We start from the raw sequence: 18,254 nt of genomic DNA on the forward strand, positions 1-18,254 counted from the left end.
TTATTACACACGCTGCAATCCCAGCCCTGGCCACTAGATGTCTCCCACTAATACACACGCTGCAATCCCAGCATTGGCCAATAGATGTCCCCACTAATACACAGGCTGCAATCCCAGCATTGGCCAATAGATGTCCCCACTAATACACAGGCTGCAATCCCAGCACCAACCACTGGATGGCCCCACTATTACACAGGCTGCAATTCGAGGACTGGCCACCAGATGTCCCCAATATTACATAGGCTGCAATCCCAGCACCAACCACTGGATGGCCCCACTATTACAGGAGGCTGCAATCCCAGCACCAACCACTGGATGTCCCCACTAAAAATTGGCTGCAATCCCAGGATTAACCACTGGATGTCCTCACTATTACACAGGCTGCAATCCCAGTCCTAGCCACTAGATGTCCCCAATATTATACTGGCTGCAATCCCAGTACCAGCCACTGGATGTCCCCATTATTACACACGCTGCAATCCCAGCACTGGCCACTAGATGTTCCCACTAATACACAGGCTGCAATCCCAGCACTGGCCACTAGATGTCTCCAATACACAGGCTGCAATCCCAGCATTGGCCACTAGATGTCCCCACTAATACACAGGCTGCAATCCCAGCACTGACCACGAGTTGTCCCCCATATTACGCAGGCTCCAATCCCAGCTTCTAGCCACCAGATGCCCCCAATATTACATAGGCTGCAATCCCAGCACCAACCACTGGATGGCCCCACTATTGCACATAAGGGAAGCCAGGCTGATAAGGGAGACAGACTGAGCCATACACCAGAAGAATTTCTTTTGGGGAAAAAAATTCCACTGTATGCAATGCGGTTCTCTCCATGGAAACTGCTGCCCCCCAATCCCCCTGATTGTGCACCCCCAATCCCCCTGCTTGTGAGCCCAATCCCCTTGCTTATGCGCCCCCCCAATCCCCCTGCTTGTGCACCCCCAATGCCCCTGCTTGTACCCCCTATCCCTTTGCTTGTATGCCCCCCAATCCCCCTGCTTATGCCCCCCCCATCCCCCTGCTTGTACCCCCAATCCCCTTGCTTGTGCACCCCCCAATCCCCCTGATTGTGAGCCCCCCAATCCCCTTGCTTGTGCGCCCCCCCAATCCCCTTGCTTGTGCACCCCCCAATCCACCTGATTGTGAGCCCCCCAACCCCCTTGCCTGTGCGCCCCCCAATCCCCCTGCTTGTGCCCCCACCCCCCTGCTTGTACCCCCAATCCCCCTGCTTGTGCACCCCCCAATCCCCCTCCTTGTGCCCCCCCATCCCTCTGCTTGTACCCCCAATCCCTTTGCTTGTGCACCCCCCAATCCCCCTGCTTGTGCACCCCCAATCCCCCTGCTTGTGTGGCCGCCCTCTTCAAATTGCATGCACGTGCAATCTCTCCTATAACTGCAGCGTCTGAGCTCTCCAGATATATGTTATACAGGAGTGACATCACCGCTCTCCAGATATGAGCTATATTATACAGAAGTGACATCACCGCTCCCCAGATATAAGATAATTATATATATATAGACGGTAATGGTCTCTGATAGGACTCAGTGGGGCTGATTTACTAGAGACAAACAGACTGAACACTCTGCAAAGTGCCGTTGCTCCAGAGCTTAGTAAATGAGGGGAAGCTCTGCTGACTTCCATCATCCAATCATGTGCAAGCAAAAATAATGTTTTTTGTTTTTCATTTTCCTTGCATGTGATTGGATATTCTTTGCACAGCGCGGGGATCACGGGGGAGAGGCGCGGGGATCTCATTATCAGAGAAATCTGTGCTCATTAAAGGAGGATGAGAAGAATCGGAGGGGTGTCGGAGTCCCCTCACCGCCTCCCCTCTCCTCATTCCTCATTCATGATCCCCCCACAGACGCCCCTCATTAGCATGAGGCTGGGAGGACAGCAGACAGACAGAGCCGTCCTCAGCCATGGATCTCCTCTCCGGAGCTCTTCTCCTCCTCCTGTCCGCCACCCTCGTCACCACCGCAGGTAAGTGCCCCCCCTATAATAATATTTGTATAGCGCCCCCCCCCGGGGACACTCATCGGGTGGGTGTTGGGATCTCTGCTCAGGACTGGTCAGGTGTCTGGAGTCCTCCTTTAACTTCTAGACGAGATCTGAAGACGCGCCGTTCTCCTAGCTACAAACTCCGCGCCGGAACCATCGAAACATAAAAGAAAGTCGATGATTACAAATATTTTAAACTTTTGTATTATTAAAAAAAAAAAAAAAAAAAATGCTCGGCTGCGACCAATCGCTGGCAAGAAAAGAAAACGCACCAAAATGTATCGCTTTAAAAAGTGCGATGGCGATGAATATTTCATGTGTGGGAATGGGAAGTGCAGGGGATACATTGTATCATCGCGGACACTCGGGAACAAGTCTTATGTGTTGCCATCAGTGGAAGAAACGTACCGAAAGGTTACAGGAATGGACCAGCGACCAATCAGAAGTCATCGTTGGGACGGGGGACTCAGAGAGAGAATGTGGTTCTTTATTGGGGCCGTCGCTGTCATTCCCATCTGGGAGCCCCAGGAGGTCTCATTCCATGTAAAGCAGCGAGGTGCAAATACAGAAGGACTACAAGTCCCAGCATGTATAACCTTCACCCTGCAGAATATATCACTATGGATCTATCAGAAGGAGGAGGGGAGGGAGCGATGTTCTGCAGATCCCTACAGAGGTCAGTGGTGGGATAATCTGCAGAATATATCAATATGGATCTGTCAGGAGGGGGTGGGATGGAGTGATGTTCTGCAGATCTGTAGAGGGGTCAGTGGTGGGATAATCTGCTGAATATATCAATATGGATCTGTCAGGAGGGGAGGGAGCGATGCTCTGCAGATCTGTAGAGAGGTCAGTGGTGGAATAATCTGCAGAATATATCAATATGGATCTGTCAGGAGGGGGAGGGGAGGGAGCGATGCTCTGCAGATCTCTACAGAGGTCAGTGATGGGATAATCTGCAGAATATATCAATATGGATCTGTCAGGAGGGGGAGGGGATGGAGCGATGTTCTGCAGATCTCTACAGAGGTCAGTGGTGGAATAATCTGCAGAATATATCAATATGGATCTGTCAGGAGGGGAGGGAGCGATGCTCTGCAGATCTGTAGAGAGGTCAGTGGTGGAATAATCTGCAGAATATATCAATATGGATCTGTCAGGAGGGGGGGAGGATGGAGCGATGTTCTGCAGATCTGTATAGAGGTCAGTGATGGGATAATCTGCAGAATATATCAATATGGATCTGTCAGGAGGGGGAGGGGAGGGAGCGATGCTCTGCAGATCTGTAGAGGGGTCAGTGGTGGAATAATCTGCAGAATATATCAATATGGATCTGTCAGGAGGGGGAGGGGATGGAGCGATGCTCTGCAGAGCTACAGAGAGGTCAGTGGTGGAATAATCTGCAGAATATATCAATATGGATCTGTCAGGAGGGGGAGGGGATGGAGCGATGTTCTGCAGATCTCTACAGAGGTCAGTGATGGGATAATCTGCAGAATATATGAATATGGATCTGTCAGGAGAGGGATGGGAGGGAGCGATGTTCTGCAGATCTCTACAGACGTCAGTGATGGGATAATCTGCAGAATATATGAATATGGATCTGTCAGGAGGGGGAGGGGAGGGAGCGATGTTCTGCAGATCTGTAGAGAGGTCAGTGATGGGATAATCTGCAGAATATATCAATATGGATCTGACAGGAGGGGGAGGGGAGGGAGCGATGTTCTGCAGATCTCTACAGAGGTCAGTGATGGGATAATCTGCAGAATATATCAATATGGATCTGTCAGGAGGGGGAGGGGATGGAGCGATGTTCTGCAGATCTGTAGAGGGGTCAGTGGTAGGATAGTCTGCAGAATATATCAATATGGATCTGTCAGGAGGGGGAGGGGATGGAGCGATGTTCTGCAGATCTCTACAGAGGTCAGTGATGGGATAATCTGCAGAATATATCAATATGGATCTGTCAGGAGGGGGAGGGGAGGGAGCGATGTTCTGCAGATCTCTACAGAGGTCAGTGATGGGATAATCTGCAGAATATATCAATATGGATCTGTCAGGAGGGGGAGGGGATGGAGCGATGTTCTGCAGATCTGTAGAGAGGTCAGTGATGGGATAATCTGCAGAATATATCAATATGGATCTGACAGGAGGGGGAGGGGAGGGAGCGATGTTCTGCAGATCTGTAGAGAGGTCAGTGGTGGGATAGTCTGCAGAATATATCAATATGGATCTGACAGGAGGGGGAGGGGATGGAGCGATGTTCTGCAGATCTGTAGAGAGGTCAGTGGTGGAATAATCTGCAGAATATATCAATATGGATCTTACAGGAGGGGGAGGGGATGGAGCGATGTTCTGCAGATCTGTAGAGAGGTCAGTGATGGGATAGTCTGCAGAATATATCAATATGGATCTGACAGAAGGAGGAGGGGAGGGAGCAATGTTCTGCAGATCTGTAGAGAGGTCAGTGGTGGGATAATCTGCAGAATATATCAATATGGATCTGTCAGGAGGGGGATGGGACGGAGCGATGCTCTGCAGATCTGTATAGAAGTCAGTGGTTTGATAATCTGCAGAATATATCAATATGGATCTGTCAGGAGGGGGAGGGGACGGAGCGATGCTCTGCAGATCTGTAGAGGGGTCAGTGGTGGGATAATCTGCAGAATATATCAATATGGATCTGTCAGGAGGGGGAGGGGACGGAGCGATGCTCTGCAGATCTGTAGAGGGGTCAGTGGTTTGATAATCTGCAGAATATATCAATATGGATCTGTCAGGAGGGGGAGGGGATGGAGCGATGTTCTGCAGATCTGTAGAGAGGTCAGTGGTTTGATAATCTGCAGAATATATCAATATGGATCTGACAGGAGGGGGAGGGGATGGAGCGATGTTCTGCATATCTGTAGAGAGGTCAGTGGTGGGATAATCTGCAGAATATATCAATATGGATCTGTCAGGAGGGGGAGGGGAGGGAGCGATGCTCTGCAGAGATGCGACTTGTCAGGCTGGGGGAACATTTTGTTCCGCACCTCTATGGACTGGTAGATGGGACCCGGTGACCTCATTGAAGGTATTTCGCTGCTCGGTGTCAGCAAATCAGAAGTGTAGACACGGCGGGGGTGGGGGGGGGGTCATTTATGGTGTGTACTTTCCATGGCGCTCCTATTCAGGCGGCTGAATGTGCGCTCTGTCTCTCCGGGGGCCACTCACAGAGCCATGAAATCTCCTAAACACAGCAGACAATAGCCGACCCTCCAACCTGCAGATTCTTCCCCGATGGCAAATAATTACAAATCTGCCTGGTAACCGAGAGGAGGGGGGGAGGGGGGGGCTCGTTAACACTGGCGGGTCAGAGCAGAGGTGAAGCCGAGAACCCCCCCCCCCCCCACCAATCACAGAGTGGAGGAACGGTGGACCGCTCAACAAAGACCCCAAATCAGTCGTTTCCATCATGGAGACCACGAATTGGAACATATGGGGAACTAGAACTATTTGTAGGAAGGGTAGAATTGTCTACCATGTAGGAGATATCCCCTCATTTCCTGTCTCAGAGACACAACAGGAAGTTAGAGGAAATCTCCCACTGTAAGGCTATTTGCCCCCTTCGCTGTCACTGGAACAGGTGTCCCCATTAGAAGATTCCTGTTCTGGTGACAACTCGACCACTTTAGGTTCCCCATCTGTTTCCATCTCTGTAGTCACCAGTACAACTGGAGCGTGGATCTCCTCATAGGGGACCCCAGACAGTAACGACAATTTGAAAGAGGGTCTAACTCCTCCACACTCCATCCAACATAAAGAAAAATATGCCTTTACTAATAATTTACTGCTCTGATAGCCAGCAAAGGGGTTCCAACTCAGGACAAAAGGGGTCCCAATTTAAACCAAAGAGGACCCGATTCTTTAATAAGGAAGGTCAAAGTTGCATAAAATCAATTCACAAGCAACACACCAATCCGAGGGTGTCCAAATCAAGTCCAAGGGGACCCAATTCAAATCAAGAGGATCCAAATCAAACCAAATTGGGACCCAAATCAAGCCAAAGGTGGCCCAATTCAAATCATAGGTGGTCCAATTCAAATCAAAGTTTATCCAATTCAAATGGGATCCGATTCTAACCAAAGGAGACCCAATTCAGATCAAAGGGGGAGGGGGTAATTCAAGTTAAAGCAATTCAAACCAAAGGGGGCCCAGTTAAAATCAAAGAGGAGTTGATTCAAGCCAAAGGGAACCCGATTCAAATCAAAGGAGACCCGATTCAAATCAAAGGGGACCCAATTTATATCAAAGGGGACCCAATTCAGATCAAAGGAGACTCAATTCAAATCAAAGGGGACCCAAATTCAGATCAAAGGGGACCCAATTCAAATCCATGGGGGTCCAAAACAAATCAAAGGTGGCCCAAATCAAATCAAAGTTGATCCAATTCAAATCAAAGGTGAACCAATTCAAATGGGACCCAATTCTAACCAAAGGAGACCCAATTCAGATTAAAGGGGGAGGGGGCAATTCAAGTTAAAGGGGACGGAATTCAAACCAAAGGGGGCCCAGTTAAAATCAAAGAGGAGTTGATTCAAGCCAAAGGGGACCCAATTCAAATCAAAGGAGACCCGATTCAAATCAAAGGGGACCCAATTTATATCAAAGGAGACCCAATTCAAATCAAAGGTGACCCAAATTCAGATCAAAGGGGACCCAATTCAAACCAAAGGGAATCCAATTCAAATCAAAGGTGACCCAATTCAAATCAAAGGTGAACCAATTCAAATGGGACCCAATTCTAACCAAAGGAGACCCAATTCAGATTAAAGGGGGAGGGGGCAATTCAAGTTAAATGGGACCAAATTCAAACCAAATGGGGCCCAGTTTAAATCAAAGAGGACCAGATTCATTCCAAAGGGGACCCAATTCAAATTCATGGGGATCCAAAACAAATCCATGGGGACACAATTTAAACCAAAGGAGACCCAATTCAAATTAAAGGGGATGGGGTCAATTCAATTAATTCAACTTAAAGTGGACCGAATTCAAAATAAAGGTGACCCAATTCAAATCAAATTCATACTCAAATCTGTTTCTATTTTATAAAGAAGGTTATAACTGCAAAAATGTGAATATCAATGACCAAGTCACACACCAATCCCAAGCACCCGACTCTACTATTAACTTTACTACATGGTGGAGAATTAATTGCCCCTTCTTGCCTTGATCCAGCCCAGCAAAAAAAAAAAAAAGAGGGTCTTACTGCTCCATACTCAATCCAAGATAAACAACTGTCTTTTCATTTGCTTTAATCATTTTCAACCATACTATATTGAGATCCAGCACAAGGGAATCCAATTCAAATCAATCATTTAATCAAAGGGGAACAATTTGACATCAAAGGGGACCCAATTTAGGCCCAAGGAAAAAAAAATCGAATCAACTGAAATCAGAGGGCACACAATTAAAATCAAAAGGGGACTCTATTCTATTAAAAGGAGATGAAGTTCAAATTAAAGGGGACCCAATTTATATAAAATAGTACCCAATTCAGATCAAATTGGACCAAATCCAAATCAGAGGGGACCAAATTTAAATCAAAAGGGCCCAATGTAGGTCCAAGGTGACCAAATTCACATGAGATAGGAACCAAATTAAATCAGAGAGGAACCAATTCAAATCAAAGGGGATCCAATACAAATCAAAGGGGGCCCAATTCAAATCAAAGGGGATCCAATACAAATCAAAGGGGGCCCAATACAAATCAAAGGGGGCCCAATTCAAATCAAAGGGGGCCCAATACAAATCAAAGGGGGCCCAATACAAATCAAAGGGGGCCCAATACAAATCAAAGGGGGCCCAATTCAAATCTGTTTCTATTTTATAAAGAAGTTTACATAAATGTAAATATCAATACACAACCCACACAGCAATCCAAAGCACACAACTCTAATACCAACACTACTACATGGTTGTCAATGAATTGCCCCTTCTTCCCTTGATCCAGCCATGCTCCCGCACACTAAATTAGTGGCACACGTTACATCCGCCCCATATACACTCAAAACATTTTTTTTAACTCTTTTTATCCATTACAGGCGAGTGGAAGAACTCAACGTGGAACCTGGAAAGGAACCCGTCTAGAAGTCAATCAGAAGATCAGATGGACATTCCATGGACAATCTCTCTACAGAGATTCCCTGACCAAGGACTGCTCTCTGCAATCCGCCCCTTAGCGCCCGGGGACAGGAAGAAGGCCACAATCCTTCCAGATAAAAAGGCTAAGGCCAGGCTGGCTGTGGACAACAACACGGGACTGAGAAAAAGCAGCGTGGACCACGGCAACAGACTCCCAACCAATGTCTTACCTGCTCGTTCTTCGGTGAATGAATTCACCGACACGTCCGACACGCAAAAGCCCCGAGACAGGAACCTTCCTGATTTTGCATTTGCCTCCACCAATCTTCATACTGCAAAATCCATCTCAACACAAGGGCGCAGCAGTGAGAAGGCAAGCGAGTTACTGGACCATGAAAATAACCGGCCGGGCAAGATTAATCTTCAGAAACTCATAGAGCTTTCATATAACTCCAGCAAGCCAGCCTGGATGACCAACCGCCAACCCTCCAGCCTACTCTTCCAATTTCATGGTTTCCGGAAAGGTACCTTCATCTCACTACTCTACGTTAGGCTTGTGCAATTCGTTTCGTAACGAATCGAAATTCGGCCGAATTTTGCATCTTTCGGACATTCGGATGCATCCGAATGTCCGAATAAAAAAATAACAAATTACAACGAATACGAAAGAAATATAACGAATGAATTCGAATGAATTCGACATGATTCGACATTATTTCAACCGCATTCAAAAATATTTTGTGACCCGATTTTAGGGCCATGTATCTCGGGGTCACTTGGAGCTAGACACTTCAAATTTGGATATGTTGTATTGCTAGTATTATTGTGTTTGCATACCAAATTTGGGGTTTCTAGCTATAAGTGACCCCGAGATATGTGGCCCCAAAATCGGGTCGCAAAATGTCATTCTCTGCTCTATTAACTAATAACATTTTGAGACCCGATTTTGGGGCCACGTATCTCGGGGTCACTTATAGCTAGAAACCCCAAATTCGGTATGCAAACACAATAGTACTAGCACTACAACATATCCACTACTCCATTTGGAGTTTCTAGCACCAAGTGACCCCGAGATACATGGCCCTAAAGTCGGGTCACAAAATATTTTCGAATGTGGTTGAAATAATGTTGAATCATGTTGAAATCATTTCGAATCCGGTAGAAATATTTTCGAATTTGGTTGAAATATTTTCGAATGTGGCCGATTTTTCAAATTCGGTAGAAAACTAAACAAAATCCGAAAACAAATTTAAGGAAGTTAACGAATATAACTAAACGGAATGAATGAATTAACGAATTAAAACGAAAACAAAACTAAACAAATTTTTTCCTTTTGCACATGTCTACTCTACGTGTGAGCTTTGGATTCAAATGACCCTGCTACTGCATAAAGAACTGACTCAACTGGCATGCCATCATACACCATATGGCCAAAATTATGTGGACCCCCCCTCTATACTGAGTTCAGGTGTCTCCAGTGAAGGGTACTGTTAGTACTACACCATACAAAGATATTGTAGGCAATTGTGCCCTTGTGGTAACAGTTTGGTGAAGACCCTTTTTTGGTTCCACCATGACTGTGCCCCCCTATGTACAAAGCCAGCTTCATAAAGACAATGGGGTGACCAGTTTGGTGTGGAGGAACTCAAGTGTCCTGCACAGAACCCTGACCTCAACCCTACTAGACACCTATGGGATGAATTAGAATACCAATTGCTAGCCAGGTCTTCTCATCTAGCCTGATCTAGGACCTAACCTCATAAGTGGACATAAATTCCACAGTGTTGTAGAAAGTCTTTCCAGAAGGGTTGAGGGTGTCATAGCCACTAGGTGGAGGGAGTGGGGGGGGGGGGGGGAACGACTCCATATTAATGGCCATAGGGGGAGGGGCAACTCTATATTAACGGAAATTTGACGTTCAACAAAATCATATACAGTAGGTGTGGGGGTCAGGGGTCCACAAACCTGATTTTCAAACGAGAGGTTACTAATTTTTTTCCTCTGTAGTATCAACTTCATTATCTCCACCATTATAGCTTCTTATTAAATTATTTGGGTTTATTTTGTAGAATTTGAGAGCAAAGAAAGAAGCTGTCAGTTGGACTGCTACAAAACCAGGGATGAAAGGGAGGCCTACTGTAACAGCGACTTTGGTAAGTAGACTAATACGTTGCTGAGTCCTCAGTAGACATGTGCAATACGTTCCATTACAAATCGAAATTCGGACAAAATCTCCATTATCCTCAGATTCGGTTTGTATCTAAATTTCCCAATCACATTTTTTTATGAATCTGAAATGGATAACGGACCGAAATAACAAATTAAAAAATTCTTAATTGTAGTAGAAAAAAAATTGAAAATAAATTAAAATTTAAAAAAGGGGAATTTGAAATGGAAATATATATACAGTAAGGTAAAAAAAAGTGAAATAAGAAAAAAATATATAAAATAAAAATAATAAGAAAAAAAAATGGAATAGATTAGAATAGAACAGAACCGAATAGAATATAGGCTTCTTCCGAAAATCGAATGGATTTGAAAATAACAAATATACTAACCAAATCCAAAAACACAAAGCGAATCCGAATATATGAAACTAATTCCAAAAATGAATCATTCTAACATAACGAATATGACTAAACAAAATGATTAACCTAACGAACCAATCCTAAATGAAACTCAACTAATTTTTCTGTCGCTTTCCCCGCAGGCACTATGCCTGGATTCTGTGTTCTTCCCCTATAGTAGCCCCCTTTCCCATAAGGCAAGCAGGCCCACTGGTACTCGGTTGCCCCCCAGGACTCCTACACAATGCTATAGTGCCTGGCTAGCACACAGGGCAGGTGCGAAGTAAGCACAACAACCAGGTACTTGCGGTTGGCAGACAGGCAGAGTGGTTCAATGACAGTCTAGATACAAGGCAGGCAAGGTTCAGAATAGTCAGGGTCAAATCTGTAGTCAAAAGGCAGCAGAGTTCAGAGAGTAGTCGATATCCGATCCAAGGTCATCAACAAGGGAATGTAACAGAGATCTTGGAGCACGTGTTACCAAGGTTATATCACAAGCATGAGACTGCAGGCTTGGCTGGTTTAAATCAGGTTTGGTCTCCACCCAGAGACTGACTACATCAATCGCCTTGCAGTATGGACAGACAGGGATATCTAGTTCTCAAAATCCATGAACAAATGAAGGTTAGTGGTCACAGATCATACTGGATGATATGTGTATGTCCTCTCTTCTCACAGCGGTGAACGGGATTGTACATGACGTGGACCCGCTTGGTAAAGGGATCCAACTCCTGACCATACTGGTGAATAGCGGTGGGCTCTACAAGATCAATCGTCTCTACATAACACCCGATGGATTTTTCTTCAGGGTCAAGGTCTTGGCTGTGGACCATTCCAGCTGCCCCAAGTCATGCTTGGACGTCAAACTTGGTGAGAACACCCTACTGACACCTCATTGCCCTGCCCAATCTTTCCTACATCTTTCTACATCAAATTGTTTACTTTTAAAAACTAGGTAAAGATTGTTTTACTTTCATGATTTCCATATGTACCTTAAACAATTTCATGTGAAGTAAAGAGCAGGGGTCTCCAAACTACGGCCTGTGTCCTCTGCTGGCCATAATACTAAATCCGTCCACATTAAGGATGCACCCAGTACTGGCAAAGGTTTGTCTAGTGCCAGGGCTGGACTGGGACAGAAATTTAGCCCTGAACTTCATACAGACCGGCCCACTTACATTTTGAGTGTCCCATCAGCACTCCATTACATCAGAGTGTCCTATCACCAGCCCCCTTACATCAGAGTGTCCTATCACCAGCCCCCTTACATCAGAGTGTCCTATCACCAGCCCCCTTACATCAGAGTGTCCTATCACCAGCCCCCTTACATCAGAGTGTCCTATCACCAGCCCCCTTACATCAGAGTGTCCTATCACCAGCCCCCTTACATCAGAGTGTCCTATCACCAGCCCCCTTACATCAGAGTGTCCCATCACCAGCCCCCTTACATCAGAGTGTCCCATCACCAGCCCCCTTACATCAGAGTGTCCCATCATCAGCCCCCTTACATCAGAGTGTCCAATCATCAGCCCCCTTACATCAGAGTGTCCCATCAGCAGCCCCCTTACATCAGAGTGTCCCATCACCAGCCCCCTTACATCAGAGTGTCCCATCACCAGCCCCCTTACATCAGAGTGTCCCATCACCAGCCCCCTTACATCAGAGTGTCCCATCAGCAGCCCCCTTACATCAGAGTGTCCCATCACCAGCCCCCTTACATCAGAGTGTCCCATCACCAGCCCCCTTACATCAGAGTGTCCCATCATCAGCCCCCTTACATCAGAGTGTCCAATCATCAGCCCCCTTACATCAGAGTGTCCCATCAGCAGCCCCCTTACATCAGAGTGTCCCATCACCAGCCCCCTTACATCAGAGTGTCCCATCACCAGCCCCCTTACATCAGAGTGTCCCATCACCAGCCCCCTTACATCAGAGTGTCCCATCAGCAGCCCCCTTACATCAGAGTGTCCCATCATCAGCCCCCTTACATTAGAGTGTCCTATCACCAGCCCCCTTACAACAGAGTGTCCCATCACCAGCCCCCTTACATCACAGTGTCCCATCACCAGCCCCCTTACATTTTGAGTGTCCCATCATCAGCCCCCTTACATCAGAGTGTCCCATCACCAGCCCCCTTACATCAGAGTGTCCCATCACCAGCCCCCTTACATCAGAGTGTCCCATCATCAGCCCCCTTACATCAGAGTGTCCCATCAGCAGCCCCCTTACATCAGAGTGGCCCACTGAGCCATCGACCCACCGGGAAACTCCCGGTAGTCCCGATGGCCAGTACATACCTGTCTAGTGCCCAGAGCAAGGATGTGGACCCCCTCCCCCACTGTTAATGCATGCCGTAGAATGTGTTTTATTGCCCGGTGTCCATTCTCTGACCCCTTGCTCTGCTGTACCCAGGGCAGCTGTTCCTCTTGCCCACACCTTGTCCAGGCCCTTGATACACCAATCAACCAAGCTAGGGTCAGTGGTGTATCCAGGGCCTGGACAAGATGTGGGCAAGAGGAACAGCTGCCATTGGTACAGCAGAGCAAGAGGTCAGAGAATGGTCACAGGGCAGTAAAACCCATTCTACGGCATGCATTAACAGTGGGGGAGGGGGTGCTGTTCCACATCCACGCTCTGGGCACTAGACAAACCTTTGCCAGTACTGGGTGCATCCTTAATGTGGACAGATTTAGGATTATGGTCAGCAGAGGCTGCTTGAGGTCTCAGCTTCATATTTCTGCCAACTCAACCTCCCTGCAGTTTTGAGCTCAGGACCTGTCTTAATCGGTTGCCATTATCCCCATCCGTGCCAATGCCCAAGCGACCAATGACGAGCTTGCCCCAAGATTCACAGAAGAGCAGCACTTCCTCAGCTTTGCCTCCTGACTCCTCTCCTGATACTACAGCCTTGCTTACAGCAAACAGTGGAAAGGGGGACACTCTAAGGCTCTATTTATGCTATTGCGCAGCAGGAACAAGCGCTACCACTTGAGGTTTTGTGGAGCAATTTGCAAGTGAATTTGCGTTTTGCATAGGGCCAGCCCATTCACTTGTATGGGCTGCCCTACTCGCCTTTGTCGCATGAAAAGAAGCTTCTGCTCCTTTTCAGGTGCTTAGTTTGTTGCACTCAAACTCGTGTTGCTCATTGTGCAGCGTGGCCATGTGATTTGGAGTTTAATAGGGAAGCTGATGGAAGGGGGGACTTTGATGGGAACACTGATATGGTGAGTATCTGAAGAGGATCCAGATAAGAATATTGATGCAAGGGGGAACCCCGATGTACGGGGGACTTTGATGGAAACTCTGATAGGGACACTGATATAAGGGTGGAGCCTCTGACGGCCACACTTCTGTATGGGGAGTATCTGCAGAGGACCCAGATGAGGACACTGATGTACAGGGGACTTCGATGGAGACTCAAATAGGGACGCTGATATAAGAGGAGCCTCTGATGGGGACTTTGATGTAAGGTAGGGGTTTTTCTGGCCCACATTTATTTGTAAAATATGCAATATGGCCCTTGTACTGAAAAATTGGGAGACCCCTGGTGTAGACCAACCAAACGTTCATGGAGCCATGCCTGACCTGTAGGGCATTCAAAACAAACCAACCAACACTGGCCGTTGCCAGTCTTTAAAGAGGAACTTCAGTCTCTCCCCAAAAATGTAAGTCGGCAGCTACAAATGGCTGTAGCTGCTGACATTTTGATATAAAGGCACTTACCTGTCCAGGGGTCCAGTGTTGGCCTCACGTGAGCTTCACTGGGATTCGGGTTCCTAGCGCCAACATCTTAACTAAGGGAAACCAGCTGGGAAGCAACAATGTGCTTTGTGAATGGTTTTGGGGTCTTCTGGAACCTGTGATGTGTCCCAGAAGGCTGCGTGTGGAGGGGGGTGAAATTCCACTCGGATTGCTGTGGCAATTCAGGCAGAAGTGGAAGCGGATATCTGTTATAACCAGGTACATGCTCTCCCCCCCCCCCCAAAAAAAAGTGGCAAATGGTAAAGGGGTAGGGGGGAAGAGGCAAACAAGCAGAGCTTCCCCTTTTGGGTGAAGTTACACTCTAAGGCTGAATGATGCCCAGTGTAATTGCACCCACTTCCTGTGACCACAGGTTATCACGGACATGCCCCCTGGGGGGGACTTGGTACACTGCTGTGCTAGAAGGTGCTTACACACCATCATGTGCATGCTATTCAGTGAAGTATTAAGGACAGCTCAAGATGAAGGATCCAAAATATCATCGTACTGGCCAAAGGACCCTTGGATTAGCATGTAATGATCTGAAGTGGGAGCAGGGGGTTATGTAATCCATTGCTTCCCTTTTTAACTTTATTGGGCACTGATGATGAGGCTGCACTGATGGGCACTGATGATGAAAAGGCATTGATGGTATGGCTGTATTGATGGACATTGGTGAGACTGCATTGATGAGCACTGGTGGTGGGGCTGCACTTATGGGCATTGGTGAGGCTGAGCTGACGGGCACAGCTAAATCTGCACTGATGGGTAAAGGTAAGGCAACACTGATGGGCACAGATCAAGCTGCATTGCAGGGCAATGGTGAGGCTGCATTGATGGGCACTGATCAGCCAGGTCAAGTGCTCCCTCAGCCCAGACTTAGTGTGCAGTCCCTGCGGCCCACCAGACAGCACTGGAACAGGCAACAGTCCAGCCCAGTCAGGCAGCAACCAGAAAGTGAGCCTAAACTTAAAGGATTTTTAATCCCTCTCCACTCCATTCAAGCCTAAAGGAAAAAAACAGTTTTGCCTTTATTGACATTATATTGATTGCTTATTGAAATAATTAGTTTCTGTCAAGATTGCAAAGCAATAAAAGCCGCAAGGCAGTGTGGTGGACAGGGTGTAGTCAGGTGCACAGGTGGGTGGACATTGGTGCAGATGGAAGGACAATGTGGTAAATAGGGGGGCAGCAAGGTGGATTGTGGGCAGCGAGGTGGACTAGGGGGGCAGACTGGAGGACAGTGGGGTGGAATGTGGGCAGCGAGGTGGACTAGGGGACAGTGGGATGGACTGAGGGGCAGAGGGGTGGACTGGGGGGTAGTGGAATGGACTGGGGGTCCCTGAGGTGGACTGGAGGAATCAGAGGGGTGGATTGGAGGGCAGTGATATAGACAGGGGTAGTGGGATAAACTGGGTGGGGCAGAGGGGTGGACTGGGGGGCAGTGGGATGGACTGAGGGTAGTGGGATAAACTGGGTGGGGCAGAGGAGTTGACCGGGGGGTAGTGGAATGGACTGGGGGTCCCTGTGGTGGACTGGAGGAATCAGAGGGGTGGACTGGAGGGCAGTGAGATAAACTGGGTGGGGCAGAGGGGTGGATTGGAAGGAAGTGGGATGGGCTGGAGGGCAGGGGGATGAACTGGGTGGGGGGGGGGGCAGATTGCAAGGCAATAGGAGTTGCAAGACTATTGGGAAATGGAATAGAAAATCCCAACCCGTCAGACGATTTTCTTGGCCATCTCGGTTTGAGGATCGGAGATAGCAGAGTATTACAATGGACCATTAGGAAGGATTTTGCACACTTGTATCACTTTTCTGATGTTTAATAACAATATTCCTCTTGTGATCAGGGGGCCGCTACATTCTAATGGGGCAGATTTTCCACAAGCGAATGGAATTACCACCTTCGTTACAAAGGATGGTCAGCGGACGGTTAAGAGCTGGAGACGGACTCCTGACAAGCAGCAGTTTTGTACGGAGATATAACCGCAAAAAGGATCGCAAGGTGCTGGCAGCCGCCCATGCCAAGTGCAAATGATACAAATACACCGCAACTTACCAACGAACAGCGGAATCTGTTATTAGACCGGGACAACCTGCCTCTGCAACCTTCATCACACAGCTTTCTGGCCAAGAACATTCTCCCACAAAAGTCATGGACTGAAAACCAGTTTGGCAAATAGATGTTGTACCTATATTCTACCCACAGGGGGCACTAGTAATGGAAAATTTAAAAGCAGTAACTGTGCTGTCCACGCTTTTATATCAGGATGTCTTCGTTCTCATTACAGCCCTATATGTAGAATGTGTGTATTCATCCATAACTGGAATATTGCTCTTCTAAATTAAATCTATTATATTTAAGATTTACAACACTGAGAATGAAAAATCATTAGTGAGGCTATTTACATACAAATGAATTTCTTTTATATATATATACACACACACACACACACACACACACACACACACACACACACACACACACACACACACACACACACACACACAGTTGTGTGAAAAAGTATTTGCCCCCTTCTTGATTTTATTTTATTTTTTTCATATTTCTCACACTTAAATGATTCAGATCATCAAACAAATTTTAATATTACACAAAGATAATCCGAGTAAATCCAAGATGCAATTTTTAAAGTATTATTTTATTTATTAAGGGGAAAAAAGCTGTTCAAACCTGCCTGGCCCTATGTAAAAAAAAGTAATTGCCCCCTCTCATGCTGAATCATGAATGAACTGTGATTAACCATCATTTTTCGGAAGGCTGAGTTAAATTTCACATGCAGCCACTGTGCCCATCAAACCCCCTTCCCTTCTCTGTGGGAGGTCCGCACCGGCACTTACCTTTCTCTGGTGTCCTCTGCAGAGGCGTCTCCTTCAGACGGGCACTGGCAGCAGCGATGGAGGAGTCCGCTCCTCATACTTCGGGTTTTCTCTCTCTCGAGCACAATGGGAGAGAGAAAACAGGAAGTGACATCTAACCACCAGGCTGTAGTTAGAGAATATACAAGGCGCTCCGGGCGGAAGTTACGCAGCGCTTCGGAGTGCGCCGCAAGGAGGGACAAAAGCCCGCAAATGAAGCACCGCCTCTGCAATCTTGTGATTCCATAGACGTGGCACTTCCCATAAATGCACTGTGTCCGGCGTCCAAACAATGCACTTATAGACCTATTTTTTTTTTTTTAAGGGCCTTTTTTTTTTTTTATCTTGTGAATCATCCAGGAGGTCATAAAAGAACCCAGAACAACATCTAAAGACCTGCAGGCCTCACTTGCCTCAGGTAAGATCAGTGTTCAGGATTCAACAATAAGAAAGAGACTGGGCAAAAACGGAATCCATGGGAGAGTTCCGAGGCTAAAGTCACTGCTGACCGAAAAGAACATAAAGGCTTGTCTCACATTTACCAAAAAACATCTTGATTGTCCCCAAGACTTTTAGGCAAATATGTGGACTGATGAGACAAAAATGTCACTTTTTGGAAGGTGTGCGTCCCGTTACATCTGGCATGAAACTAATACAGCATTTCATAACAAGAACATCATACCAACAGTCAGATATGGCGGTGGTAGTGTGATGGTCCGGGCCAGCTTTGCAACTTCAGGACCTGGATGACTTACCATCATTGATGGAACCATGAATTCTGAGCTCTACCAGAAAATCCTAAAGGAGAATGTGACATGATGGTGGTAGGGGGATGGTCTGGGGCTGCTTTGCAGCTTCAGGACCTGGATGACTTACCATCATTGATGGAACCATGAATTCTGAGCTCTACCAGAAAATCCTAAAGGAGAATG

The 18,254-nt window shown here is 47.1% G+C and overlaps 1 protein-coding gene across 1 annotated transcript; it reads left to right on the forward strand.

Annotated features, from left to right (window-relative positions):
* Nucleotides 1-1,872: 1,872 nt before the first annotated feature.
* On the forward strand, nt 1,873-16,818 carry CUNH17orf58 (chromosome unknown C17orf58 homolog). Its single transcript, XM_077460641.1, has 5 exons — nt 1,873-1,996; nt 8,098-8,661; nt 10,207-10,290; nt 11,383-11,574; nt 16,296-16,818. Exons 1-5 carry the CDS (start codon nt 1,936-1,938, stop codon nt 16,481-16,483), a joined length of 1,089 nt encoding a protein of 362 aa, XP_077316767.1. The 5' UTR covers nt 1,873-1,935; the 3' UTR covers nt 16,484-16,818.
* Nucleotides 16,819-18,254: the final 1,436 nt, after the last annotated feature.

Source organism: Lithobates pipiens, unplaced genomic scaffold (genome assembly GCF_037356315.1).
Source record: "Lithobates pipiens isolate NorthernLeopardFrog02 unplaced genomic scaffold, aLitPip1_a1.2 Scaffold_28, whole genome shotgun sequence".
Taxonomy (NCBI): Eukaryota; Metazoa; Chordata; class Amphibia; order Anura; family Ranidae; genus Lithobates; species Lithobates pipiens.

Coding starts and splice junctions, on each gene's coding strand:
- CUNH17orf58 (XM_077460641.1), top strand. CDS start 1,936: ATGGATCTCCTCTCCGGAGCTCTTCTCCTCCTCCTGTCCGCCACCCTC. Junction 10,291..11,382: donor CTACTGTAACAGCGACTTTG/GTAAGTAGACTA, acceptor CTCTTCTCACAG/CGGTGAACGGGATTGTACAT. Junction 11,575..16,295: donor ATGCTTGGACGTCAAACTTG/GTGAGAACACCC, acceptor TCTTGTGATCAG/GGGGCCGCTACATTCTAATG.